Source organism: Schistocerca serialis, chromosome 11 (genome assembly GCF_023864345.2).
Source record: "Schistocerca serialis cubense isolate TAMUIC-IGC-003099 chromosome 11, iqSchSeri2.2, whole genome shotgun sequence".
NCBI classification, from domain to species: domain Eukaryota; kingdom Metazoa; phylum Arthropoda; class Insecta; order Orthoptera; family Acrididae; genus Schistocerca; species Schistocerca serialis.
Window position 1 is genome coordinate 98,565,971 of NC_064648.1, and position 27,795 is coordinate 98,593,765.

At 47.5% G+C, this 27,795-nt stretch overlaps 1 protein-coding gene across 5 annotated transcripts in view; it reads left to right on the forward strand.

Moving 5' to 3' along the window:
- The window catches only part of LOC126427030 (speckle-type POZ protein-like), a 112,273-nt gene that overhangs the window by 38,741 nt on the left and 45,737 nt on the right, over positions 1-27,795 (forward strand). For all 5 annotated transcript variants that reach the window (XM_050089198.1, XM_050089199.1, XM_050089197.1 and 2 more), the window contains exons 2-3: positions 3,328-3,468; positions 14,904-15,011. In XM_050089198.1, coding sequence (XP_049945155.1) covers positions 3,328-3,468; positions 14,904-15,011 — 249 coding nt within the window. The remainder of the gene's footprint in view (positions 1-3,327; positions 3,469-14,903; positions 15,012-27,795) is intronic.

Genomic DNA, 27,795 nt, shown 5'->3' on the forward strand with positions numbered 1-27,795 from the left:
GGTTGTGCAAGGATAGGCTTTGTTAGTAGTGGGTATCATGCATGTCGATACCTTGACGTTGCGCGTTTGTGCTGCTCGGCGGCTGGCGCTGGGTGCTGGTACAGAGCCCTCGTTCAGCGTCAGCAACAGTTAAGTTTATTATCGATCATGTGTCCGGTAGGTCATATACCGGAAGCACAGTGTGAGGGGAATGTTGGCGGTTTGTTTGTGCGTCAGTGGGCGAGCTCGTCGGTGTCCCTACTGTGGCCTGTTGGTCGGCTCTAATAGCAGCCGGTAGTTACCAGTCAGTGTTGCTGACTTGCAGGGGCTTGCCGACGTTTGTCGCTTGTTAGTGTATGTTAGTTTACCATAGGTGGCTATACCCCAGCCAGTAGTGTCTTTGGCCGCTTGTGCTTCCACCTGTGGTTGTGATATCCGCCGGGCGGGCTGTCAGCATTGTTACTAAAATAGCTATGATTCCTCTTCCCACTTTCTAGTATATCGGAATATTTCAAGCAATGGAAATTTTGCGAATAAAGGTGACTCCCTTTTCTAACAAAGAAGGTTTATTTAAAAACCAAAAACATTAGCACTGCTGCTATGGCTAGCTGATATTTCTTCATCCAGATGCCAAGTTCGTTTTGTTTGCCGATGATACAAACATTGCAATAAATAGCAAATCAAGTGTAATCTTAGAAAGATCAGCTAATAATATATTTGTGGACATTAATCACTGGTTCCTAGCCAATTCTTCGTCACTAAACTTTGAAAAGACACACTACATGCACTTCAGAACTTGAAAGGGCTGTCCCACGAGTATATGCCTAACATACAATGACAAGCAGATAGAAGAAGTGGACAGTGTTAAATTCTTAGGATTACAGCTTGATAATAAATGCATCTGGGAGGAGCACACCACAGAACTGCTGAAGCGTCTTAACAAATCTCTATCTGCAATGCGAATTGTCAGACATAGGGGATATAAAAATGAAAAAGGTGGCATACTATGCTTACTTTCATTCCATAATGTCACATGGGATTATTTTTTGGGGTAATTCTCAAGCCAAGTTAAAGTTTTCTGGGCACAAATACGTGCTGTAAGAGTTACATGTGGTGTGAAGTCGAGAAGCCTGTTTAGGGAACTGGGATACTAACAACTGCTTCTCAACATATTTATTCCTTAATGAAATTTGTCATTAAAATACATCACTTTTTCAAACCAACAGCTCAATTCATGGAATCAATACTAGAAATACGAATAATCTTCACAAAGATTTAAAGTCAGTCTTGTACAAAAAGGTGTGCATTATTCAGGAACACACATTTCCAATAACTTGCCAGCAGCCAGAAAAAGCTTAACAACCAATGACATTCAGTTTAAGAGAAACCTAAAGGATTTATTAGTGGCCAACTCCTCCTACTCCGTTGATGAATTTCTCAGTAAAACCATCTGATTTGTGTGTGTACCTTCTGCACCATTTCAGTGCAGTAATGTGTTCATTGTAAATAAGTATTATAGTTGCTGTATTACACGTTTATTACGTTATAAATAAATTTAAAAAAATTTATTTTTAAGTCAGTGCATTACTATCTGTAAAATGACTTTCACATAGTGTTTATTTAAAAATGACGATCATTCCACTTGGGACCTGTGGAATGGTACATTAGCTTATTTGTTTTAGTTGTAAATATTTGCCATGTATTGTTTTTCTGACATGTTCTACATGCTGGAGGACCACCTCACTACGGATCAATTGAAATAAAAGTAAATCTAATCTAAAGTCTAATCATCCGTTTATTAGTAAAAGAAGCACGTGTTATCACTGAGACCAGACAGATACCGAAAAATACCTGTTATTCACGACTAAAATACCGGTGTTGGTTTTAACTGATCGGTTTTTCCCATCCCTACAAGGGATACCGCAAGTTGGGGCGTATATCAAATTCTCATACATACGAGGGTGGTGCGAAAAGTTCTTGGAATTACCAAGAGAGGTCAGAGTTGGCGCAACGAGTTGATCACGTGACACTTACCGGGCTGTTGCCTGTACACACGTGCCACGTCAGTGCTCTCGGAAGAGAGCTGTGGCGGTTGACGTGGCTCTGTTGCTCCTGCGTAGTGATTTGCGAACATGGAAAAAAATAGTTTCGATTGTGATTAAGTACTTCGTAAAGAAAGGTATGAAAGCAAAGGACATTGATGCCAATTTCCAGAATTCACTGTGCGACTCTGCTCCTTCATATTCAACCGCTGCCAAGTGTACAAATGAATTTAAATTTGGTCGGGAGAGCTCAGATGACGATACGCGCAGTGGTCGGCCAAGATGTCACTGCTCCAGAAATCATTGCAAAAGTGCAATAAATGGTGACGGAGGATCGCCGATTGAAAGTGCGTGAAATTTCTCACCCTTGCCAGATGTCATCAGAATTAGAAATGAAAAAATTATCTGCAAGATGAGTGCCGCGACTGTTGACGCTGGATCAAAGACACACGAGAATGGACATCTCAGAACAGTGTTTGGCTCGTTTTAGGAGAAACTAATGAGATTTTTCGCCGGTTTGTGACCACAGATGAAACTTGGGTGCACTGCTATACCCCAGAGAGAAAACAACAATCAAAGCAGTGGAAACATGCCGATTCTCCGCCACCAAAGGAAACAAAGATAATTCCTTCGGCGGGAAAGGTGGGGGCATCAGTGTTGTGGCATGTGAAGGGGATTCTGCTTGTAGGTTATCTCCCCACTGGACAAACAATTACTGGAGAATACTATGCTAATGTCCTGTACAAATCACAACACAACATACGCGAAAAAAGGCCAGGTTTAGCAAGGAAGAAAGTCATTTTCAACTAAGACAATGCTCGCCCGCACAAATGTGCCATCGCCGTGGCAATACAACACAAACTAAGGTACGAATTGTTGCCACACCCCCCCTTATTCACCTGATATGGCTCTGTCAGACTTCCATCTCTTCCCAAAACTGAAATTTTTCTTGGTGGATGAAGATTCACTTCAAACGAAGCACTGATAGCCGGAGTTGACAACTATTTTGCAGGCCTGGCGGAAACTCATTTTCGAGATGGGATCAAGGCACTGGACCAAGTGCATTAATCTACTAGGAGACTAAATTGAAAAATAAAAAAGTTTCAGTGATGTAAGTACTTTTTTCTATTCTGTTTCGAGAACTTTTCAAATCACCCTCGTATTAAGCAACTGTGAAGCACTGATGGGTTCACTAGTAAAATATACAATTTGCCAAATCCTGAAAAGACAGACCCCCATACTGGAGAGAGTAAACGCCAGGGGAAAGAAAGAGGTGCAGAAATTCTACGGCCGGCCTCTGTTGCAGATGGTGACTCGGGCTCGGGGCGGTTTGGCGCCACCGTCGCTGCCACTGCCTTTGTGTTGGCGTTGATCTGGCTCTCCACGGCGGTGGAGGAGAGGGAGAAGATCTCGTCTTCCCTGCTCGGAAGGTGGCAAGGACAAAGAGGTATGTAATTAATGAAGACAGGCTACCGATCGTGGAGGTAAGAAAAGACGGCAGCTGGCATTACGTCACGAACTTGAAGCTGATGTCCACCATCTTAGATAGCCCAAGACATTACGTTCACCGCATTCATACTCCCATAGTTGACAGTGGTGACTCTTCCCCGTGACATCAATCCTGACTGTGTCGTATTACCAGAGCATATACGCATTCCGGAACAGAAAAGCGATCGAAATTGCTTGCTGACGCAACACTATGTGATCCAAAGTATCCAGACACCTGGCTGAAAATGACTTCAAAAGTTCGTGGCGCCCTCCATCGCTAATGCTGGAGTTCAATATGGTGTTGGGCCCCCCCCCCTCCCCCCCCCCTTGGCCTTGATGACAACTTCCACTCTCGTAGGCAAATGTTAAATAGGCGCTGGAAGGTTTCGTGGGGAATGGCAGCTCATTCTTCAGAATGCTGCACTGAGGAGAGGTATCGATATGCAGGGCAGTCCATTACAGGGATGTTACTGTCGTGTAACCACTCTGCCACAGGCCGTGCATTACGAACAGGTGCTCGATCGTGATGGAAGATGCAATCGCCAATTGCTCTTCAACAGTGAGAAGCAAGAAGGTGCTTAAATCATCAATGTAGGCCTGTGCTGTGAGAGTGCCACGCAAAACAACGTGTGCAAGCCCACTCAATGAAAAACACGACCACACCACAACACCACCGCCTACAACTTTTACTGTTGGCACTACACACGCTGGCAGATGACGTTCACCAGGCATTCGACATACCCACACCCTACCATGGGATCGCCACAATGTTTACGCTCCTTACACCGAGCGAGGTGTCGTTTGGCATTTACCGATGTGATTTGTGGCTTATGAGCAGTTGCTCCACTATAAAATCCACGTTTTCACACCTCTCGCCGAACTGTCATAGTACTTGCAGTGGCTCCTGGTCCAATTTGGAATTCCTTTGTTATGGTCTGGATAGATGTCTGCCTATTACACATTACGACCCTCTTCAACTGTCGGCGGTCTCTGTCAGTCACCGGACGAGGCCGACCTGTACGCTTTTGTGCTGTACGTGTCTCTTCACGTTTCCACTTCACCATCACATCGGAAACAGTGGACCTAGGTTTGTTCAGGAGTGTGGAAATCTCGCTTACAGACGACTGACACAAGTGACACCCAATCACCTGACCATGTTTGAAGTTCGTGAGTTCTGTGGAGCTCCCCATCCTGTTCTCTCATGATATTTAAAGACTATTGAGTTTGCTGATATGGAGTACATCTACAGCCATACTCTGCAAGCCACCTGTGTGGCGGAGGGTACCTTGAGTACCTCTATAGGTTCTCCCTTCTATTCCAGTCTCGTATTGTTCGTGGAAAGGATTGTCACTATGCTTCTGTGTGGGCTCTAATCTCTGTGATTTTATCCTCACAGTCTCTTCGCGAGATATACGTAGGAGGGAGCAATATACTGCTCGACTCCTCGGTGAAGGTATGTTCTCGAAACTTCAACAAAAGCCCATACAGAGCTGAGCGTCTATCCTGCAGAGTCTTCCACTGGAGTTTATCTATCATCTCCGTAACGCTTTCGCGATTACTAAATGATCCTGTAACGAAGCGCGCTGTTCTTCGTTGGATCTCTTCTATCAACCCTATCTGGTACGGATCCCACACTGCTGAGCAGTTATCAAGCACTGGGCGAACAAGTGTACTGTAACCTACTTCCTTTGTTTTCGGATTGCATTTCCTTAGGATTCTTCCAATGAATCTGTCTGGCATCTCCTTTACCGACGATCAACTTTATATGATCATTCCATTTTGAATCACTCCTAATGCGTACTCCCAGATAATTTATGGAATTAACTGCTTCCAGTTGCTGACCTGCTACGAGGGCAATCCACAAAGTACATTACGTTTTGGAATTAGAAATAAAGTATTGGAATTTTTTTTATTGTATGCAGATGAAAGCCACACTGAAATACTACTTTTCTACATAGTTGCCATTTAAATTAAGGCACTTATCGCAGCGATGGACGAGTTTGGAAATTCCTTCGTCGTAAAATTCGGCCGCCTGCGCCTTCAACCACATGGTTAACTCTTCTTGAAGCTGTGCGTCGTCATCAAAACACTGCATAGCCAACCACTTCTTCATTGCTGGGAATAAGTGGAAGTCGCTCAGTGCCAGGTCGGGACTGCACGGTGGATGAGGAAACCACTCCCACTTAAAAGATTCGAGAACTTCACGAGTGGCATTTGCCGTGTGGGCCCGGCCGTTGTCGTGAATCGGCAAGATCTTTGAGCCCAGCTACCCCTGCGCTTGTTTTGTATTGCTCTTCTGAGGCTGTGCAGAGTTTGGCAATACCTTTGAGAGTTTATCGTAGTGCCTCTTTCCAGGAAATCCACAAAAATCACACCTTTTCTGTCCCAAAAGACAGTCGCCATCACCTTCCTTGCCGAAATTGTCTGCATGCATTTCTTGGGTTTTTGGGGAATTTGTGTGCCCCCACTGCATTGACTGCAATTTTGTCTCGCAGTTCACATGCTTAACCCCTGTTTCGTCACCAGTAACGATGCGATCGAGTACCGAGTCGCCATCTTTCTCGTAAGCGTCCAAAAACCTTAACGCTGCAGCCATTTGCTGATTTTTGTGAATCTCTGTCAAGATTTTTGGTATCCATCTTGCACAAAACTTGTGGTAACCAAGCTTTTCGGTAATGATTTCGTGCAACAAACTTCGTGAAATTTGTGGAAAACTCATAAGGAGTTCCGTTATTGTGGAATTACGGTTTTCACGGACCGCGGCATCGACTTTTTCGACGAGTTCGGCAGTCACTATGCTGGGTCTTCCACTTCGTCGTGAACGTTAGTTCGGCCATTTTTAAATTTTATGACCCATTGACGCACTCCACCTTCAGTGATTATGTTGTCCCCATACACTTCACAAAGCTGCCGATAGATTTCTATCGGAGTACAGTTTTTTGCAGTCAGAAACCTTATTACAGCACGCACTTCACACTTAGCGGAATTTTCAATTAACGCTGACATTTCAAACTGTCAACGGAGTACAGCAGGAACCTCTCACTAGCACGGCAGGATGCCGACTGAGCGGCGGAATGCCATGACACCAAGATGGCCGCGCTAGCCCCGCCCCTAACGGACACAAACGAAAACGTAATGTACTTTGTGGATAGCCCTCGTATATTGTAGCTAAATGATAAGGGATCTTTCTTTCTATGTATTCGCACCACATTACACTTGTTTACACTGAGATTCAATTGCCATTCCCTGCACCATGGCAGTAGGTGGCAGCACAATGCACCTAATACGGAAAATTTATGTTTTTAGGGGTGTCCGGATATTTTTGATCTCTCAATGTTATTCATGTGAGCTCTTTAATTTTTAGTATTTAAAAAAGTTATTGCGCACACACGACAGAAATATTGGAAAAGCAGCACTTGTAATCAGTAGTTTATAATGTTTTGGACTGCTTAAAATGGCTCCCAGTCTGGCTTCAGTGTGCAGCGCAGGTCTGTAGTGCCACGTTTTTTTTTTACCTCCATCCTACATATGTACTGCAGCACCCTGGGTGGTAGCAAAAGCATCACTGACCGCCATAATTTCTTAGATACACAGAACACACAGATTTTGCAGATGTAACAGATGCTGGATGCCATATGTTTATACTTCGAGGAGCTTAGGGAACGATGCGGGAGGCCCTGTCCGCCGTACTAGGCAAGGTCCTAGTGCTTTTCATTGCCTTCCTCCGACCGTAATGGGGATGGATGATGATGATGATGATGATGATGATGATGATGAAGACGACACAACACCCAGTCATCTCGAGGCATGAAAAATCCCTTACCCCGCTGGAAATCGAACCTGGGACCTCGTGCGCGGGAAGCGAGAACGCTTCCGCGACACCACGAGCTGCGGAATGTGTGATATAAATATAGGTTAAAAATACACTAATCCCGCAGCAGCAAGAAAGAGTTGAGAGATACAAAGGAAAGTGGGAAGGCGGGCGTCTGTATCTGAAAGATGTGGACTGTTCAAATTTCGTGTTACTCGCATCAGTCACGCTAATATCGGAACTATGAGCATGCATATGACGTTTGATTCAAATACACACTGCAGCGGTTGTCTGCGTTAGTTAACTTCGAAATTGTATGTGGTGAGTTGATGTTAGTCAAGAACGCGTTTAAGATTACAACACCTCACTGAATTCGAACGAGATCGTGTAATAGCCCTATGAAAAGGTGGATGTTTCAGGACTTGGCAGGGATGTGCCCACTGCACATGACTGCCGGCAGCGGTGGTCACCAGACTCTACAGCCACAAGACGACCGGGCTCCAGTCGGTCACATGGTGTTACTGACAAGGCAACCTCCCCATCGCACCCCCCTCAGATTTAGTTATAAGTTCGCACAGTGGATACGCCTTGAAAAACTGAACACAGATCAATCGAGAAAAATGGAAGAAGTTGTGTGGAACTACGAAAAAAAATAAGCAAAATATACAAACTGAGTAGTCTATGCGCAACATAGGCAACATCAAGGATAGTGTGAGCTCAGGAGCGCCGTGGCCGTGTGGTTAGTGTGAGCAGCTGCGGAGCTTGGTTCAAGTCTTCCCTCGAGAGAAAAGTTCAATTTTTTATTTTCAGACAATTATCTGTCCGTCCGATGCGAGGTAACTGCGTCGTAGTATGGGGACGCTACACCTAAACAAACATCGAAACACACGTCAGTCGACTACAGCACACGGAAGAAAGAATCTACATCTACATGATTACTCTGCAATTCACATTTAAGTGCTTGGCAGAGGGTTCGTCGAACCATAATCATACTATCTCCCTACCATTCCACTCCTGAACAGCGCGCGGGAAGAACGAACACCTAAACCTTTCTGTTCCAGCTCTGATTTCTCTTATTTTATTGTGATGATCATTCCTACCTATGTAGGTTGGGCTCAACAAAATATTTTCGCATTCGGAAGAGAAAGCTGGTGACTCAAATTTCGTAAATAGATCTCGCCGTGACGAAAAACGTCTTTGCTGTAATGACTTCCATCCCAATTCGCGTATCATATCTGCCACACTCTCTCCCCTACTACGTGATAATACAAAACGAGCTGCCCTTTCTTGCACCCTTTCGATGTTCTCCGTCAATCCCACCTGGTAAGGATCCCACACCGCGCAGCAATATTCTAACAGAGGACGAACGAGTGTAGTGTAAGCTGTCTCTATAGTGGACTTGTTGCATCTTCTAAGTGTCCTGCCAATGAAACGCAACCTTTAGCTCGCCTTCCCCACAATATTATCTATGTGGTATTTCCAACTGAAGTTGTTCGTAATTTTAACACCCAGGTACTTAGTTAAATTGACAGTCTCGAGAATTGTATTATTTATCGAGTAATCGAATTCCAACGGATTTCTTTTGGAACTCGTGTGGATCACCTCACACTTTTCGTTATTTAGCGTCAACTGCCACCTGCCACACCATATAGAAATATTTTCTAAATCGCTTTGCAACTGATACTGGTCTTCGGATGACCTTACTAGACCATAAATTACAGCATCATCTGCAAACAACCTAAGTAAACTGCTACGATTGTCACCCAGGTCATTTACATAGATCAGGAAGAGCAGCGGTTCCCAGAACGCTTCCCTGGAGAACGCCTGATATCACTTCAGTTTTACTCGATGATTTGCCGTCTATTACTACGAACTGCCACCTTCCTGACAGGAAATCACGAATCCAGTCGCACAACTGAGACGATACCCCATAGGCCCGCAGCTTGATTATAAGTCGCTTGTGAGGAAAGGTGACAAAAGCTTTCCGGAAATCTAGAAATACGGAATCAACTTGAGATCCCCTGTCGATAGCGGCCATTACTTCGTGCATTGAACAAGAACGATGTTTTCTGAAACCATGCTGATTACGTATCAATAGATCGTTCCCTTCGAGGTGATTCATAATGTTTGAATACAGTATATGCTCCAAAACCCTACTGCAAACCGACGTCAATGATATAGGTCTGTAGTTCGATGGATTACTCCTACTACCCTTCTTAAACACTGGTGCGACCTGCGCAATTTTCCAATCTGTAGGTACAGATCTATCGGTGAGCGAGCGGTTGTATATGAGTGCTAAGTAGGGAGCTATTGTATCAGCGTAATCTGAAAGGAACCTACTGGGTAGCATTCCTGCTCCCTGGCTGGCAGTTGAATGTTCGCTACTTTGGACGAGAGTGCATTAAATACGTGAGATGTATTTCGTGGGCAATACCAATCCAGCAAATATAGCTCGCGACTTCAGTAACAAGGTCAATGAATATTTTCCGAACTGTAAGGAATCGGAAAGTTCCTTAATGGATCGAACGATTGTCGAACATTTGTATGATTATTTCCTACATTTGTTGATAAACAGTACGTGTGGTGATGATTGTCTGAAAATAAAAAATTAAACTATTCACTCGACGGAAGATTTGAACCAAAGACTTCTCATTCCGCAGCTGCTCACGCTAAGAACAGGACCACGGCGCTCCTGAGCTCACACTATCCTTGATGTTGCCTATCTTGAGCATGGACCACTCAGTTTGTATATTTTGCTTATTTTTTTCATAGTTCCACACAACTTCTTCCTGTTTTCTCGATTGATCTGTGTTCAGTGTTTCAAGGCCTATCCACTGTGCCAACTTATAACTGAATCTGAGGGGGGTGCGATGGGGAGGTTCCCCTGTGAGAAGGAAGACCAACGTGTTCGGCATATGTTTCTGGCATCTGCAGCACCAGTCTGAACAGCACCTGGCACCGCAGTGACACATTGAACTGTTGCAAATCAGTTGCTTCAAGAACAGCTCCGTGCAGGAGACCGTATACCGTGCATTCCACTGACTGCAAACAATTGCTGTTTGCGACTTCAGTGGTGTCAATCGTGCGCTCATTTGAGGGCAGGATGGAGGTTTGCTGTGTTTCTGGCGAAAGTCGGTTCTGCCTCCGTGGCAGTGACTGTCGTTTGTTGGTTAGACCAGTTGAGGGGCTGCAATCAAGCTGTCTGCACACCAGACTCAGTCTGGTCACTCCACCTGTTATGCTCCCCATTCATGAACAACATACCAGGTGGCGTTTTCCAACAGGATAACGCTCACCCACGTGCCGCTGTTGTAACCCAACATGCTGTACGGAGTGTCGACATGTTGCCTTGGCCTGATCGATCACCAGATGTGTCTCCAGTCGAGCACATATCACACATCATCAGACTGCAACTCCAGCGTCATCCACAAACAGCATTAACCATCCCTGTATTGGCCGATCAAGTGCAATCAAATAGGAAACTTATAAGAACATCATTTTTCGACATAGTCTTCTTGCGTTTCAATGCAGTTCGTCCATGGTTGTACACGCTTCCTGATGCCTTCATAAAAGAATGTCCTCGGTTGAGCTGCGTGCCAGGAATGCACCGCTTCGGCTATTATGGAAAATGCACCGTCTGCACTTCCCGAAGGCCTACGTCCGACTGATAGCGTCCTACCTGGAGCAACGAACCTTCGCTGTAAAAGTCGAAGATCAACTCTTCGCAGGACGCCCTATCCGAGCTGGCGTACCTCAAGGCTCAGTTCTCGCGCCGGTACTATACTGCGTGTTCACATCGGACCTGCCAATACCTCCGCGGGTCGAAAAAGCTGTCTACGCGGACGACACGATGTTCTCCAGAAGTCGCTGGCGCGAGGTGCTGATCCCTCGCCTTCAGGCAGCTTGCCACGCCTTGCAGGATTGGGCTGCAAAATAGCGTATTGCATTTAACCCGGCGAAGACACAGGCCATTGTCTTCACGAGGAAGAGGACTGCACCGGAAAGAAGACTCCGCCTCTACGATGTTGAAATTCCATGGACACCGTCCGCTACCTGAGGGTCCCCATGGATAAAAGGTTGACGTGGAAGCCTCACATTGAAGACGTGAGGATAAAGGTCATCCGACGGATGGGCGCCCTCTACCCATTCCTAAACGAACAATCGGAGCTGTCGCCGGAGAACGGCCTTCTCGTATTTCGACTCTACCTACGACCGCTGTTTGATTATGCGTGCGAGGTCTGGGGCAGCGCAGCGAGGACCCATATTCAACGCCTTCAGTGTCTGCAAAACAAGATCCTGAGACGGGTCTTCCATGTGCACTCGCAGTTCCCTCACGGATACCTCCACGAGGCAGCCGAAGAAGACGAAGTGCTGGAACGGCACAAGAAGAAAGCAAGACGGTTTTATACCCAGACAAGGACTTGTACGAACCCTCTCATCAGGGAGCTAGGAGCTCCAGCCAATCCCAGAGACCGCTACAGAGGACCAGTGGCCAAGCTAGACCGATGAAGACTGAAAGCAGAAAAGCACTGCCATCCCCCATCATGCCCTGAAGACCAAGAAAACCCCAAAGCTGATGAAACCACAACGTCCCGCACCCACAGATGCCACACACAAATAAAGATGATAACATAAACACACACCACCACAGCAGAAGCAGAAAATGCCGCAAGGTAAACTCTGCACAAAGCAGCTAATTTAAGTTAGACTTAAGTAAGCGGATGGAGCTTCTTTCACTGCTTCGTCCGAGGCAAACCGACGGCCCCTTAATGCCTGTTTGAGTGGACCAAACAAGTGATACTCAGAAGCGGCATGATCGGGACTATATGGAGGATGATCCGGTACTTCAAAGTTGAGTTTCTGTAGCGTTTCAGCAGTGTGGGCAGCACTGTCGTGCAATAACACAACACATTTCGACAACAACCCTCGGCGTTTGCTTCGAACTGCAGGCTTTAGCCTGGCAGTAAGCATCTCACTGTAACGTACACTGTTCATTGTTGTGCCCCTTTCCCTATAATGTTCCAGTACTGGACCTTGTGCGTCCCAAAAACAGTAAGCATCAGTTTTCTTGTGGACTGTTGGGTCTTGAACCTTTTCTTGCACAGCGAATTTGGATGATTCCATTCCATACTCTGCCGTTTACTCTCCGGTTCGAAATGATGGATCCATGTTTCGTCACCAGTAATAATCCTATCTAAGAAGTTGTCCCCTTCGTTACCATAGCGATCCAAATGTTTTTTTGCAGATGTCCAAGCGCGTTTGTTATGCAACTGTGTGAGTTGTTTTGGGACCCATCCTTGACTTCCGGAAGGCGTTCGATACCGTTCCGCACCGTCGCCTGATAAACAAAGTAAGAGCCTACGGAATATCAGACCAGCTGTGTGGCTGGATTGAAGAGTTTTTAGCAAACAGAACACAGCATGTTGTTATCAATGGAGAGACTTCTACAGACGTTAAAGTAACCTCTGGCGTGCCACAGGGGAGTGTTATGGGACCATTGCTTTTCACAATATATGTAAATGACCTAGTAGATAGTGTCGGAAGTTCCGTGCGGCTTTTCGCGGATGATGCTGTAGTGTACAGAGAAGTTGCAGCATTAGAAAATTGTAGCGAAATGCAGGAAGATCTGCAGCGGATAGGCACTTGGTGCAGGGAGTGGCAACTGACCCTTAACATAGACAAATGTAATGTATTGCGATTACATAGAAAGAAGGATCCTTTTGTGTATGATTATATGATAGCGGAACAAACACTGGTAGCAGTTACTTCTGTAAAATATCCGGGAGTATGCGTGCGGAACGATTTGAAGTGGAACGATCATATAAAATTAATTGTTGGTAAGGCGGGTACCAGGTTGAGATTCATTGGGAGAGTCCTTAGAAAATATAGTCCATCAACAAAGGAGGTGGCTTACTAAACACTCGTTCGACCTATACTTGAGTATTGCTCATCAGTGTGGGATCCGTACCAGATCGGGTTGACGGAGGAGATAGAGGAGATCCAAAGAAGAGCGGCACGTTTCGTCACAGGGTTATTTGGTAAGCGTGATAGCGTTACGGAGATGTTTAGCAAACTCGAGTGGCAGACTCTGCAAGAGAGGCGCTCTGCATCGCGGTGTAGCTTGCTGTCCAGGTTTCGAGAGTGTGCGTTTCTGGATGAGGTATCGAATATATTGCTTCCCCCTACTTGTACCTCCCGAGGAGATCACGAATGTAAAATTAGAGATTCGAGCGCGCACGGAGGCTTTCAGACAGTCGTTCTTCCCGCGAACCATACGCGACTGGGGGGTAATGACAGTGGCACGTAAAGTGCCCTCCGCCACACACCGTTGGGTGGCTTGCGGAGTATAAATGTAGATGTAGATGTAGAAAAAACTTTATGAAATCCAAGTATGTAGTGGATGATATCGTAGGCAGACCCGTGAGTAATTTTCAGACGATGTGCCACTTCGTCAATAGTTAATCGTCTAAGAGAATCATTTCACGTGAACACTCAATGGTTTCTTCATTTGTGGAGGTAAACGCTCGTCTGACTCCTTCATCGTGTGTAACACTTGTGCGACCATTTCGGAATTTTTCAATCCATTCGTAGACACTCCGTTGTGGCAAAACACTGTTCCCGTACTGTACCGAAAGTCTGCGATGAGTTTCAGCCCCTGCTACGCCTTCCGACCACAAGAAACGGATCACAACGTTGCTCTTCTTCGGTACAAACAGACAGCGGAGCAGCCATGATTAACACGGCAGCGATAAAGAAACTAAGCTAGCAGCTTGAAAATTGCAAAGATGTAGCAACAAATAAACAAAGCATGGGTCATAAACGTAAAACGACAGTACTGCCAAAATAAACAAAAACAGAACTAAATTGCGGATAAATATGGACTTACTCTCGTAATTTGTTTTTATGTATTTTAGTCTGAAATTTAATACATCGTATACAGAATCAGTGAAACAGCCGAGAATGTTCATATATATATATATATATATATATATATATATATATATATATATATATATATATATATATATATATATATATATATATAAAGGTAATGTTAGAGGAGGGTGTCCCATTGCAATGTACATCACATCTACAGATTTGCGTCTCATTCGAGTAATTCCTTCGGGTCCGTTCTTTTCTTTTTAATTCTGCTGTTGATCAAAATTTGTCTCAAACACGGTCTCTGTTTGACGAAAACATCAAACCCAGGCACACACTGTCGACCATTTGACAAAACTAGTAAAGTTTCGAGAGACTGTTTGATTGTTTACTGGGACCTTTAGGCTGTGGTAGTACCTCGGAGGATTCGCAGCTCGTGGTCTTGCGCACGGGGTCCAGGGTTCCATTTCGGCGAGGTCAGGGATTTTCCCTGCCTCGAGATGACTGGGTGGTGTTGTGTCGTCGTCATCATCATCATTCATCCCCATTACGGTCGGAGGAAGACAATGGCAAACCACCTCCACTCGGATCTTGCCTAGTCGGCGGTGCCGGTCTCCTGCATCTTCCCCCTACCCTCCTCGGAGTATGGGACATCATCATCATCCCTGCGCAACTCAGACTCGCTGTTGTTGTTGTTGTTGCAGAAGAGCATCAGACGGGCAGCTACTGCTGGGCCGCAATCGGCGCCGCTCTCGCACTGCTGCTGCAGCGGCTCTGGCGGTTGATCAGCAAGTGGGCGGGTCGCTCCTGCGGTAAGTCCTGTATGGTAAGCAGGAGGAGGAGGAGGAGGAGACGATGATTTACCCCGAATCTACGATATTTTTTCCAAACCGGGTCAAAAACTTGATAGTGGCGAGTGGCAGCGCCCCTCCCCCTTCCCACTCTCGCGTTTGATATAGGATGTCAAAAGTTTTAAAAAAATCGATTTTTGAGAAATATGTTCATTTTGTAGAGCACATCTTTCTGAAGAGTTTGATATATACACTACTGTCCATTAAAATTGCTACACCACGAAGATGACGTGCCTACATATGTGAAATTTAACCGACAGGAAGAAGATGCTATGAAATGGGAATGATTAGCTTTTCAGAGCATTCACACAAGGTTGGCGCCGGTGGCGCCGCCTACAACGTGCCGACATGAGGAAAGTTTCCAACCGATTTCTCATACACAAACGGCAGTTGACCGGCGTTGCCTGGTGAAACGTTGTTGTGATGCCTCGTGTAAGGAGGAGAAATGCGTACCATCATGTTTCCGACTTTGATAAAGGTCGGATTGTAGCCTATCGCGATTGCGGTTTATCGTATCGCGACATTGCTGCTCGCGTTGGTCGAGAACCGATCAAAATATGGAATCGGTGGGTTAAGGAGGGTAATACGGAACGCCGTGCTGGATCCCAACGGTCTCTTATCACTAGCAGTCGAGATGACAGGCATCTTATCCGCACGGCTGTAACGCATCGTGCAGCCACGTCTCGATCCCTGAGTCAACAGATGGGGACGTTTGCAAGACAACCACCATCTGCACGAACAGTTCGACGACGTTTGCAGCAGCACGGACTATCAGCTCGGAGACCGTGGCTGCGGTTACCCTTGACGCCGCATCACAGACAGGAGCGCCTGCGATGGTGTATTCGACGACGAACCTGGGTGCACAAGTGGCAAAACGTCAATTTTTTCGGATGAATCCAGGTTCTATTTACAGCATCACAATGGTCGCATCCATGTTTGGCGACATCACAGTGAACGCACATTGGAAGCGTTTATTCCTCTTCGCCATACTGGCGTATCACCTGGCGTGACGGTATGGGGTACAACTAGTAACACGTCTCGGCTACCTCTTGTTCGCACTGACGGCACTTTGAACAATGGACGTTACATTTCAGATTTGTTAAGACCCGTGGCTCTACCCTTCATTCGGTCCCTGCGAAACCCTACATTTCAGCAGGATAATGCACGACCGCATGTCGCAGGTCCTGTACGGGCCTTTCTGGATACAGAAAATGTTAGACTGCTGCCCTGGCCAGCACATTCTCCAGATCTCTCACCAACTGAAAACGTCTGGTCTATGGTGCCGGGCAACTGGCTCGTCACAATACGCCAGTCACTACTCTTGATGAACTGTGGTATCGTGTTGAAGCTGCACGGGCAGCTGTACCTGTACACGCCATCCGAGCTCTGTTTGACTCAATGCCCAGGAGTATCAAGGCCGTTATTACGGCCAGAGGTGGTTGTTCTGGGTACTGATTTCTCAGGATCTATGCACCCAAATTGCGTGAAAATGTAATCACATGTCAGCTCTAGTGTAATATATATGTCCAATGAATACCCGTATATCATCTGCATTTCTTCTTGGTGTAGCAAGTTTAATGGCCAGTAGTGTGGAATATGTACGCTATGTGATCAAAAGCATGACACTTGAATGAAAATGACGTACAAGCTTGTAGCACCCGCCATCGGTAATGCTGGAATTCAATATGGTGTTGGCCGACCCGTGGCCTTGATAACAGCTTCCACTCCCGCAGGCATACGTTCAATCATGTGCTGGAAGGTATCTTGGGGAACTGCAGCCCATTCTCAAACCATTCCAATAAAGTGACTTGACGTCTTCCTCCGAATGCAAACACTTTGATATGATGGGGGCTCTCCGTATAAGTAGTTCGCATCTTTTAGCGAGTTTTGATGTATCTCTTTTTGCAAAGGTATCTCTTGCTGTTTCCTTGGCTGATTGGTTAAGTTTCAGAATCACTTCCTTGTTTTGATACGCTCTTTCCTCAAAAAGAAGTTTCGCAGCACCCCGGTTTCCAGAACTCCTGAAGATAGACGCTCACTGTCGATATTGTATCGCATACACAGTTCCTTTGGCTATTATCACTAAACCCGCGTCACCGACTGTGCGGCTGGTCCCGGCGGAGGTTCGAGTCCTCCCACGGGCATGGGTGTGTGTGTTTGTCCTAAGGATAATTTAGGTTAAGTAGTGTGTAAGCTTAGGGACTGATGATCTTAGCAGCTAAGTCCCATAAGATTTCGCACGCATTTGAACAACAACTAAACTCGCCTAAAGATGTAAACAACCATGCATGAGCAGCGCCTATTAGATGGAGGGGATCCGACAGCAGATCAGTTCCAGTCATTACATAAGGAAGGAGGTACACGGCTCGTCTAGGTCAATACAGCGCTTCGATCGCGTCCGGATTGTTACATTGTGTCAGGAAGGGCTCTCAACAAGGGAAGTGTGCAGGCGTCTCGGAGTGAACCAAAGCGATGTTCGGGCATGGAGGACATATAGAGACAGTAACTGTCGACGACATGCCTCGCTCACGCCGACCGAGGGCTACTACTGCAGTGGATGACGGCCACCTACGGATTATGGCTCGAAGGAACCCAGACAGCCTTTCAGCCACAGGATGTCGTGTTACGACTCACTGTGCGTAATAGGCTGCATGATGCGCAGCTTCACTCCCCCCCCCCCCCCCCTGCGGGTCCGGGGATTAGAATAGGCCCGAGGTATTCCTGCCTGTCGTAAGAGGCGACTAAAAGGAGTCCCACCCCCTCAAGGGGGTCGTTAGCGCCTGCGTCCGGAGACGGACGGTTCCACGAACTCTATTTGCGGTCATTTTGCTTTTTCACTTCTCGTTTCTTCCTTCCTTTGGTTGGTTCCTTTCTTTGCTCTTTTCCACCTCACTGTCTTCCTTACTCTTTCCTTGTCTTCTTCTCCTTGCCTTCTCATTGCCTTCTTCTCCTTGCCTTCTCTGGTCTCCGCCTCGGCGTTTGAGACAGTCTGTCCTCTCTCTCCTCCTTTTCCTCTTCTTCCTTCCTCCCTGTGCGTGCCTGAAGGCCGACCCACGCGTTCGCACGCGTAGCCGGTGACGGGGTAACGCGTAACTCCCCGCCCTGGGTAGACATGTAAGGCACGCGCGTACCCCCTGGTAAAGGCCAGGCCCGGGGAGGGGTGATTGCCTGAGCTGATACCTTCTGACCATGCCGATTGGTCCCTCCGTCTGGTTCTCGGCAGGTGTGACCTGAGGTGTAAACATTCACCTAAGGCGGGAGTGCCCTCTGAGAGGGTCCCCACAAGGAAGGAGCGCGCCATCGGAGACGCTGGCAATCATGGGGGATTCCTCCGCAATGGATTTCACTCCATCTGTCTCGACTTCTGCCCAAAAACGCAAACGTGACCAGCCATCAGTGACAAAAGTACTACCGCCTGCCCCACAGTTCCTCATCGTTTCTCGATCTGAGGACGGAAAGGATTTTTCCTCTGTCAACCCTTTAGTTATCCAGAAGGGTGTAGATGCCATAGCCGGATCTGTCAAATCTTGTACCAGATTGCGTAACGGTACCTTATTACTAGAAACTGAGAGCGCCTTTCAGGCACAAAAACTGCTTCGGGCCACACTCCTGTACACGTTCCCTGTCTGGGTGGAGGCTCACCGAACTTTGAATTCGTCTCATGGTGTGGACTACACTAGATCCCTCGATGGATTGACAGACGAGGAGATTCAATCTTTCCTCGCTGAGCGGGGTGTGACTTCTGTCCATAGGGTCATGAAAAAGGTCAACAATGACCTTGTACCGACCCGGACACTTTTCTTGACCTTTGATAGTGTTAAGCTGCCATCGCGCATCAAGGTGGGCTACGAGGTTATTTCTGTTAGCCCCTATGTCCCGACACCTACGCGCTGTTACCAGTGTCAGCGTTTCAATCACACTCGACAGTCTTGTTCCAATGCGGCTAAATGTGTCACTTGTGGCAGGGATGCCCATGAGGGTGACTGTCCACGTCAGTCTCCTCGTTGTGTGAACTGTCAGGGTGACCATCCCGCATCCTCCCGTGACTGTCCTGTCTATAAGGAAGAACGCTGTATCCAAGAAATTCGGGTCAAAGAGAAAGTGTCCACCTCGGCTGCTCGCAAGCTATTGGCTAGTAGGAAGCCCACACTGCTCCCAGCGGGGAAATACAGTACTGTCCTCGCCTCTCCTCGGACTACCCGGGAGGTAGCAACCCAGACATGCGATCTGACCTTCAGCACCACGGTCGTCCGTTCGGCCAGTGCTAAGATCGCCAGGTCGACGTCTCCTCTTCCTCCCGTCACCCCTCAGACACAAGCACCTTCATCAGCTTCTGCCAAGACCAAGACCCAGAAGTCAGATGCACGGGCCTTTAAGAAGGAACCGTCCCGTGCGGACTTCCTACGTACCTCGACCTCCCAGCCTTCGACCGGTACTTCCACCAAACGTCCTTCCAAGAAGGCTCCTAGGAAGCACAGTTCTCCTTCTCCGCCACGGCGCATTTCTTCTCCTGCGCCACCCAGCGGTTGCCGCCCCAGGCCGTCATCCGTTTCGCCTGGCCGCACCACTGGTAGCCGAACATCTGGCCGTTCACCGGCGGAGGAAGCTCCCCCTCCCGGCCATCTTCCCAAGATGGCCGATGAACCTATAGACCCAATGGACGAAGACTGTCTGCCTACTGATAGCGGCGGCAGTGCTCGCTCGAAGCCAGGCCCTCCGTGGCCTTCGAGGTGACCCCTTCTTTTATCTTCCTTTTCTTACGATGGCACTTATTCACTGGAATATTAGCAGCATTCGCTCCAATCGAGAGGACTTGAAGTTGCTGCTCCGCTTGCACTGTCCATCGTCGTAGCCCTCCAGGAAACGAAGCTCCGCCCATGCAATCAAATTTCCTTGGCACACTACACCTCTGTGCGTTTTGACCTACTCCCTGTGATAGGTATCCCGGCTCATGGAGGGGTTATGTTGCTGGTCCGGGATGATATTTACTATGATCCCATCACGTTGCACACCGGCCTGCAGGCAGTTGCCATCCGCATTACTCTCCCCACTTTTACATTTTCCATTTGTACCGTTTACACTCCATTGTCGTCTGCCGGTACCAGGGCAGACATGATGCAAATTATTGCTCAGCTACCTGCACCATTTTTGTTAACTGGAGACTTCAATGCCCACCATCCCCTTTGGGGCTCTCCAGCAGCCTGCCCGAGGGGCTCCCTGTTAGCAGACCTTTTCAACCAGCTCAACCTTGTCTGCCTCAATGCTGGCGCCCCTACTTTTCTTTCGGACACATCTCACACCTATTCCCATTTAGACCTTTCTATATGTACTCCCCAACTTGCACGCCGGTTTGAGTGGTATGCACTTTCTGATACATATTCGAGCGACCACTTCCCGTGTGTTATCCATCTCCTGCAGCATATCCCCTCTCCATGCTCCTCTAGTTGGACCATCTCCAAGGCAGACTGGGGACTCTTCTCTTCCAGGGCGACCTTTCAGGATCAAACCTTCACAAGCTGCGATCGTCAGGTCGCACACCTCACGGAAGTCATTCTCGCTGCTGCTGAATATTCCATCCCTCACCCTACTTCTTCTCCACGTCGCGTACCGGTCCCCTGGTGGACTGCAGCATGTAGAGACGCTTTCCGTGCTCGTCGACGTGCTTTACGCACCTTTAAACGCCACCCTACAGTGGCGAATTGTATCAATTATAAACGATTACGTGCTCAGTGTCGTCGTATTATTATTAAAGAAAGCAAGAAAGCCAGCTGGGCTGCTTTCACGAGCACCTTCAACAGTTTTACTCCTCCTTCTGTTGTCTGGGGTGGCCTGCGCCGGCTATCTGGCACTAAGGTCCACTCACCAGTTTCTGGCTTGACGGTAGCGAATGACGTCCTTGTGGCCCCTGAGGATGTCTCCAATGCCTTCGGCCGCTTTTTCGCAGAGGTTTCGAGCTCCGCTCATTACCACCCTGCCTTCCTCCCCCGCAAACAGGCAGAGGAGGCTAGGCCACCTAACTTTCGCTCCTCGAATCGTGAAAGTTATAATGCCCCATTCACCATGCGGGAACTCGAAACCGCACTTGGCCGATCACGGTCCTCCGCTCCAGGGCCTGATTCTATTCATATTCAGATGCTGAAGAACCTTTCTCCTGAGGGTAAAGGTTTTCTTCTTCGTACTTACAATCGCATCTGGATTGAGGGACATGTTCCCGCATGCTGGCGCGAGTCTATTGTTGTCCCGATTCCTGAGCCGGGGAAGGACAAGCACTTGCCTTCCAGTTATCGACCCATCTCGCTTACCAGCTGTGTCTGTAAAGTGATGGAGCGAATGGTTAACTCTAGATTGGTTTGGCTGCTCGAGTCTCAACGCCTACTTACCAATGTACAATGTAGATTTCGTAGGCGCCGCTCTGCTGTTGACCATCTGGTTACCTTGTCGACCTTCATTATGAATAACTTCTTGCGGAAGCGCCCGACCGCGGCTGTGTTCTTTGATTTGGAGAAGGCTTACGACACCTGTTGGAGGGCGAGCATTCTCCGCACCATGCATACTTGGGGCCTTCGCGGTCGCCTCCCTCTTTTTATTCGTTCTTTTTTAATGGATCGACGGTTCAGGGTACGTGTGGGTTCTGTCCTGTCAGACACCTTTTGCCAGGAGAATGGGGTGCCACAGGGCTCAGTTTTGAGCGTCGCTCTCTTCGCCATCGCAATCAATCCAATAATGGATTGCCTCCCAGCTGATGTATCAGGCTCCCTTTTCGTGGACGATTTTACCATCTATTGCAGTGCGCAGTGTACACGTGTCCTGGAGCGCTGTCTTCAGCGTTCTCTTGACTGTCTTTACGCCTGGAGTGTCGCCAATGGCTTCCGTTTTTCTGCCGAGAAGACGGTCTGTATTAACTTCTGGCGCTACAAAGAGTTTCTCCCACCGTCCTTACGACTCGGTCCCGTTGCTCTCCCAATCGTGGAGACAACAAAATTTTTAGGTCTTACATTTGACAGGAAACTTATCTGGTCTCCACATGTGTCATATTTGGCTGCCCGTTGTACCCGTTCTTTAAATGTCCTCCGTGTTGTCAGTGGTATGTCGTGGGGAGCGGATCGAACCGTCCTGCTTCGCCTATATCGGTCGATCGTCCGCTCCAAGCTGGATTATGGGAGCTTCGTATACTCCTCTGCACGGCCATCCATCTTACGCCGCCTCAACTCCATACAACATCGGGGTTTACGACTTGCGATCGGAGCGTTTTATACTAGTCCCATAGAGTGTCTTCATGCTGACGCTGGCGAATTGCCACTCACCTACCGGCGCGATATACTGCTTTGTCGGTATGCCTGTCAGCTACTGTCAATGCCCGACCACCCATCTTATCGCTCCTTTTTTGACGACTCTCTCGACCGTCAATATGGGTTGTATGTCTCTGCCCTGCTACCCCCTGGAGTTCGCTTTCGTCGCCTCCTTCAACACCTTAATTTTTCACTCCCTGCAACCTTTCGAGTGGGCGAGAGCCACCCGCCACCTTGGCTCCAGGCTAAGGTCCGCGTTCACCTTGACCTCAGCTCGCTCCCAAAAGAGGTTACCCCGGTTCGGTCTACCACTCCCGTTTTGTTGAACTTCGTTCAAAGTTCATCAATCGGACCTTCATTTATACAGATGGCTCAAAGACCAATGACGGGGTCGGGTGTTCTTTTATTGTCGGGGCACAAAGTTTTAAATACCAGCTCCATGGCCATTGTTCGGTCTTCACAGCTGAGCTCTTTGCCCTCTACCAGGCTGTTCTTTACATCTGCCGCCACCGGCATTCTGCTTATGTCATCTGCTCCGATTCCCTGAGCGCCATCCAGAGCCTCAGTGATCCGTATCCGGTTCACCCTTTCGTGCACCAGATCCAACGCTCTCTTCAGCAGCTGGTGGACGTCGGCTCTCCGGTTAGCTTCATGTGGGTCCCTGGCCATGTCAGTATCCCTGGGAACGAAGCTGCAGATGCCGCAGCCAAGGCTGCGGTCCTCCAGCCTCGGACAGCTTCTTGTTGTGTCCCTTCCTCAGACTGTAGCAGGGTCATTTGTCGGCGCATTTTATCGCTGTGGCATGCCGATTGGGCTGCACTTACAGACAACAAGCTTCGGGCCTTGAAACCTCTTCCCGCGGCTTGGACGTCCTCCTCCCGCCCTTCTCGGTGGGAGGAGGTCGTTTTAGCCCGGTTATGCATTGGACACTGCCGGTTCAGCCATCGCCATCTGCTGACGGCTGCGCCGGCGCCGTTCTGCCCATGTGGGCAATTGCTGACGGTCCGCCACATTTTAGTAATGTCCTGTCCGGATTTCAACACACTGCGTCTCGATCTTAACCTGCCATGTACTTTAGATGCCATTTTAGCAGATGACCCACGAGCAGCTGCTAGTGTCCTTCGTTTTATCAATTTGACACACCTCTCTAAGGACGTTTGATGATGCTGTTTTTTAATCCTCTGCCTATCAGTCTGTCTTTTATCGTGTTTTCCCTTTTAGTTGTTGTTTTAAACTTGTGCCTCGCGGTGCATTCTTAACGTAGTAAGGGCGCTAATGACCATTGAAGTTGTGCGCCCTAAAACCACAAAAAAAAAAAAGCTTCACTCCCGACGTCCTTGGCGAGGTCCATCTTAGCAGCCACGACACCATGCAGCGCGGTACAGACGGGCCCAACAACATGCCGAATGTACAGCTCAGGATTGGCATCACGTTCTCTTCACCAATGAGTCTCTCATATGCCTTCAACCAGATAATCGTCGGAGACGAGTTTGGAGGCAACCTGGTCAGGCTTAATGCCCCACATACTGTCCAGCGAATGCAACAAGGTGGAGGGTTCCCTGATGTTTTGGGGTGGCATTATGTGGAGCCGACATAAGCCGCTGGTGGTCATGGAAGGCGCCATAACGGCTGTACAATACGTGAATGCTATCCGCTGATCGATAGCGGCAGCATACTGGCAAGGCATTCGTCCTCATGGACGATAATTCACGCCCCCATATTGCACGTCTTGTGAATAACTTCCTTCAGGATAACGACATCGCTCGACTAGACAGCGTGTTCTCCAGACATGAACGCTATCGAACCTATCTGGGATATGAAACTTCCTGGCAGATTAAAACTGTGTGCCCGACCGAGACTTGAACTCGGGTCCGTTGCCTTTGGCGGGCAAGTGCTCTACCATCTGAGCTACCCAAGCACGACTCACGCCCGGTCCTCACAGCTTTACTTCTGCCAGTATCTCGTCTCCTACCTTACAAACTTTACAGAAGCTATCCTGCGAACCTTGCAGAACTAGCACTCCTGAAAGAAAGGATACTGCGGAGACATGGCTTAGCCACAGCCTGGGGGATGTTTCCAGAATGAGATTTTCACTCTGCAGCATATTGTGCGCTGATATGAAACTCCGCTGCATATTGTGCGCTGATATGAAACTCCGCTGCAGAGTGAAAATCTCATTCTGGAAACATCCTCCAGTCTGTGGCTAAGCCATGTCTCCGCAATATCCTTTCTTTCAGGAGTGCTAGTTCTGCAAGGTTCGCAGGAGAACTTCTGTAAAGTTTGTAAGGTAGGAGACGAGATTCTGGCAGAAGTAAAGCTGTGAGGACCGGGCGTGATTCGTGCTTCGGTAGCTCAGATGGTAGAGCACTTGCCCGCGGAAGGCAAAGGTCCTGAGTTCGAGTTTCGGTCGGGCACACAGTTTTAATCTGCCAGGAAGTTTCATATCAGCGCACACTCCGCTGCAGAGTTAAAATCTCATTCTGGAAATATCTGGGATAGGTTGCAAAGGGCTGTTATGGACGACGTGACCCACCAACCACTCTGAGGGATCTACGCCAAATCGCCGTTGAGGAGTGGGACAATCTGGATCAACAGTGCCTTGAAGAACTTGTGGATAGTGTGCCACGTCAAATACAGGCATGCATCAGTGCGAGAGGACGTGCTACTGGGTATTAGAAGTACTGGTGCGTACGGCAATCTGGACCACCACCTCTCAAGGTCTCGCTGTACGGTGGTTACAACATGCAATATGTGGTTTTCATGAGCAATAAAAAGATCAGAAATGATGTATAAGTTGATCTCTATTACAATTTTCTGTACAGGTTCCGGAACTCCCGGAAGCGATTTGATGAAAAACTTTTTTGATGTGTGTATTTCATGGTTAACCAAGAATATTTTGAACAGACTGAAGGAGCCGTCGTGGTGGATAACTTGTGTGGAGGATTTTGAGGAAAGAGCACTTGAGTCAGCGGTTCTTAAAGCAACTGTTTTTTGGGCGTGCAAGGATGATACTTTCATAGTGTGGCTCCATGACGAAGATAAGTCAATGGAGTTTTTACATCATAAACATTCACCGGAACATTCGATATACTATGGAATTAGAGAGACATAGTTGTGTTCCATTCCTGGATGTGCTACTTAAAGGAAAGAGTGACGGCTGCCAGGGACATTCTGTTTATCGTAAGCCCACTCCCACTGATTTGTATTTGCACTCGCCAAGTTGCCATCACCCATCCTAAAGCATGAGTGTGCTTAAAACACTTTTATGCAGAGCCCATACAGTGTCGGATGCTAATAGTTTAGCTGCAGAACTTGAACGTGTAAGGTCAGTGTTTAGAGACAATGGATACTCGACACGGCAACTAACAGGGCATTCTCAGGTAAAACCAAGAACAGGAAGGTGGATAAAGAGGGGAACGCGCCACCAAAGTTCCTAGCTTTTCTTCCCTTTGTTGGAAAAATTTCCTTCAAAATAGCATGGATTCTTAGTAATTTTCAGGTAAGTGATTTTCCGTCCGCCATCTAAGGTTTCGGACCTGCTGGGATCAGTCAACAATAATTAGTTATTGCGGAAGGCGAGACTTCATACAAAACTTCTTGCAAGTGTGGTATGGCCTACACAGGACAAACAACACGCACAATGGGAGAACGCTGCTCAGAACAGAATCCTTGCAATCGCTTTCTGCAACCCATAAAATCTGCAGTTGCGGTACATTGTATCTCCAACATTCAATGGAGTATGACAAGAAGAAAGATTAAGGAAAGGCAAACCTACGTTTCTTGCATTTGTAGACTTAGAGAAAGCTTTTGACAATGTTGACTGGAATACTCTCTTTCAAATTCTAAAGCTGGCAGGGGTAAAATACAGGGAGCGAAAGGCTATTTACAATTTGTACAGAAACCAAATGGGAGTTATAAGAATCGAGGGGCGTGAAAGGGAAGCACTGGTTGGGAAGGGAATGAGACAGGGATGTAGCCTCTCCCCGATGTTATTCAATCTGTATATTGAGCAAGCAGTAAAGGAAACAAAAGAAAAATTTGGAGTAGGTATTAAAATCCAGGGCGAAGAAATAAAAACTTTGAGGTTTGCCCATGACATTGTAATTCTGTCAGAGACAGCAAAGGACTTGGAAGAGCAGTTGAATGGAATGGACAGTGTCTTGAAAGGAGGATATAAGATGAACATCAACAACAGCAAAACGAGGATAATGGAATGTAGTCGAATTAAGTCGGGTGATGCTGAGGGAATTAGATTAGGAAATGAGACAATGAAAGTAGTAAGGGAGTTTTGTTATTTGGGGAGCAAAATAACTGATGATGGTCGAAGTAGAGAGGATATAAAATGTAGAATGGAGATGGCAAGGAAAGCGTTTCTGAAGAAGAGAGATTTGTTAACATCGAGTATGGATTTAAGTGTCAGCAAGTCGTTTCTGAAAGAATTTGTATGGAGTGTAGCCATGTATGGAAGTGAAACGTGGACGGTAAATAGTTTGGACAAGAAGAGAATAGAAGCTTTCGAAATGTGGTGCTACAGAATAATGTTGAAGATTAGATGGGTAGATCACGTAACTAATGAGGAGGTATTGAATAGTATTGGGGAGAAGAGAAGTTTGTGGCACAACTTGACTAGAAGAAGGGACCGGTTGGTAGGACATGTTTTGAGGCATCAAGGGATCACAAATTTAGCATTGGAGGGCAGCGTGGAGGGTAAAAATCGTAGAGGGAGACCAAGAGATGAATACACTAAGCAGATTCAGAAGGATGTAGGTTGCAGTAGGTACTGGGAGATGAAGGAGCTTGTACATGATAGATTAGCATGGAGAGCTGCATCAAACCAGTCTCAGGACTGAAGACCACCACAACATGACAAAACATCACTTTTGGCCACGGCAACATCCATCATCTATTTGGGACTATCTTATAAAAGAAATACGCATCGCGGAAAATCTAATGAACCGTGACACCGGCTACCAGCTGAATAATGCATGGAATTCCGTCATCTCCGAGATTTGCTCAGTCGAAGACGGCAGAATACTTCGTATATAGCAGCGAGCGGCAGCACCAAAGACAGCTGACCTCTGCAGTTCCATCTGCTAAGGCGCTGCCGCCGGGCAGGGTGGCCCTTCTGTCACCGTGACTCGGGCACATATGAGGCAATACTCACGGCGCACTATACACGGTCGTCCATTGATCGCGACCGGGCCAAATATCTCGCGAAGTAAGCGTCAAAAGAAAAAAACTACAAAGAACGAGACTCGTCTCGCTTGAAGGGGGAAACCAGATGGCGCTATGGTTGGCCCCCTAGATGGCGCTGCCATAGGTCAAACGGATATCAACTGCCTTTTTTTAAATAGAACCTCCATTTTTTATTACATATTCGCGTAGTATGAGTGTTTTAGTTGGACTACTTTTTTCGCTTTGTGATAGATGGCGCTGTAATAGTCACAAACATATGG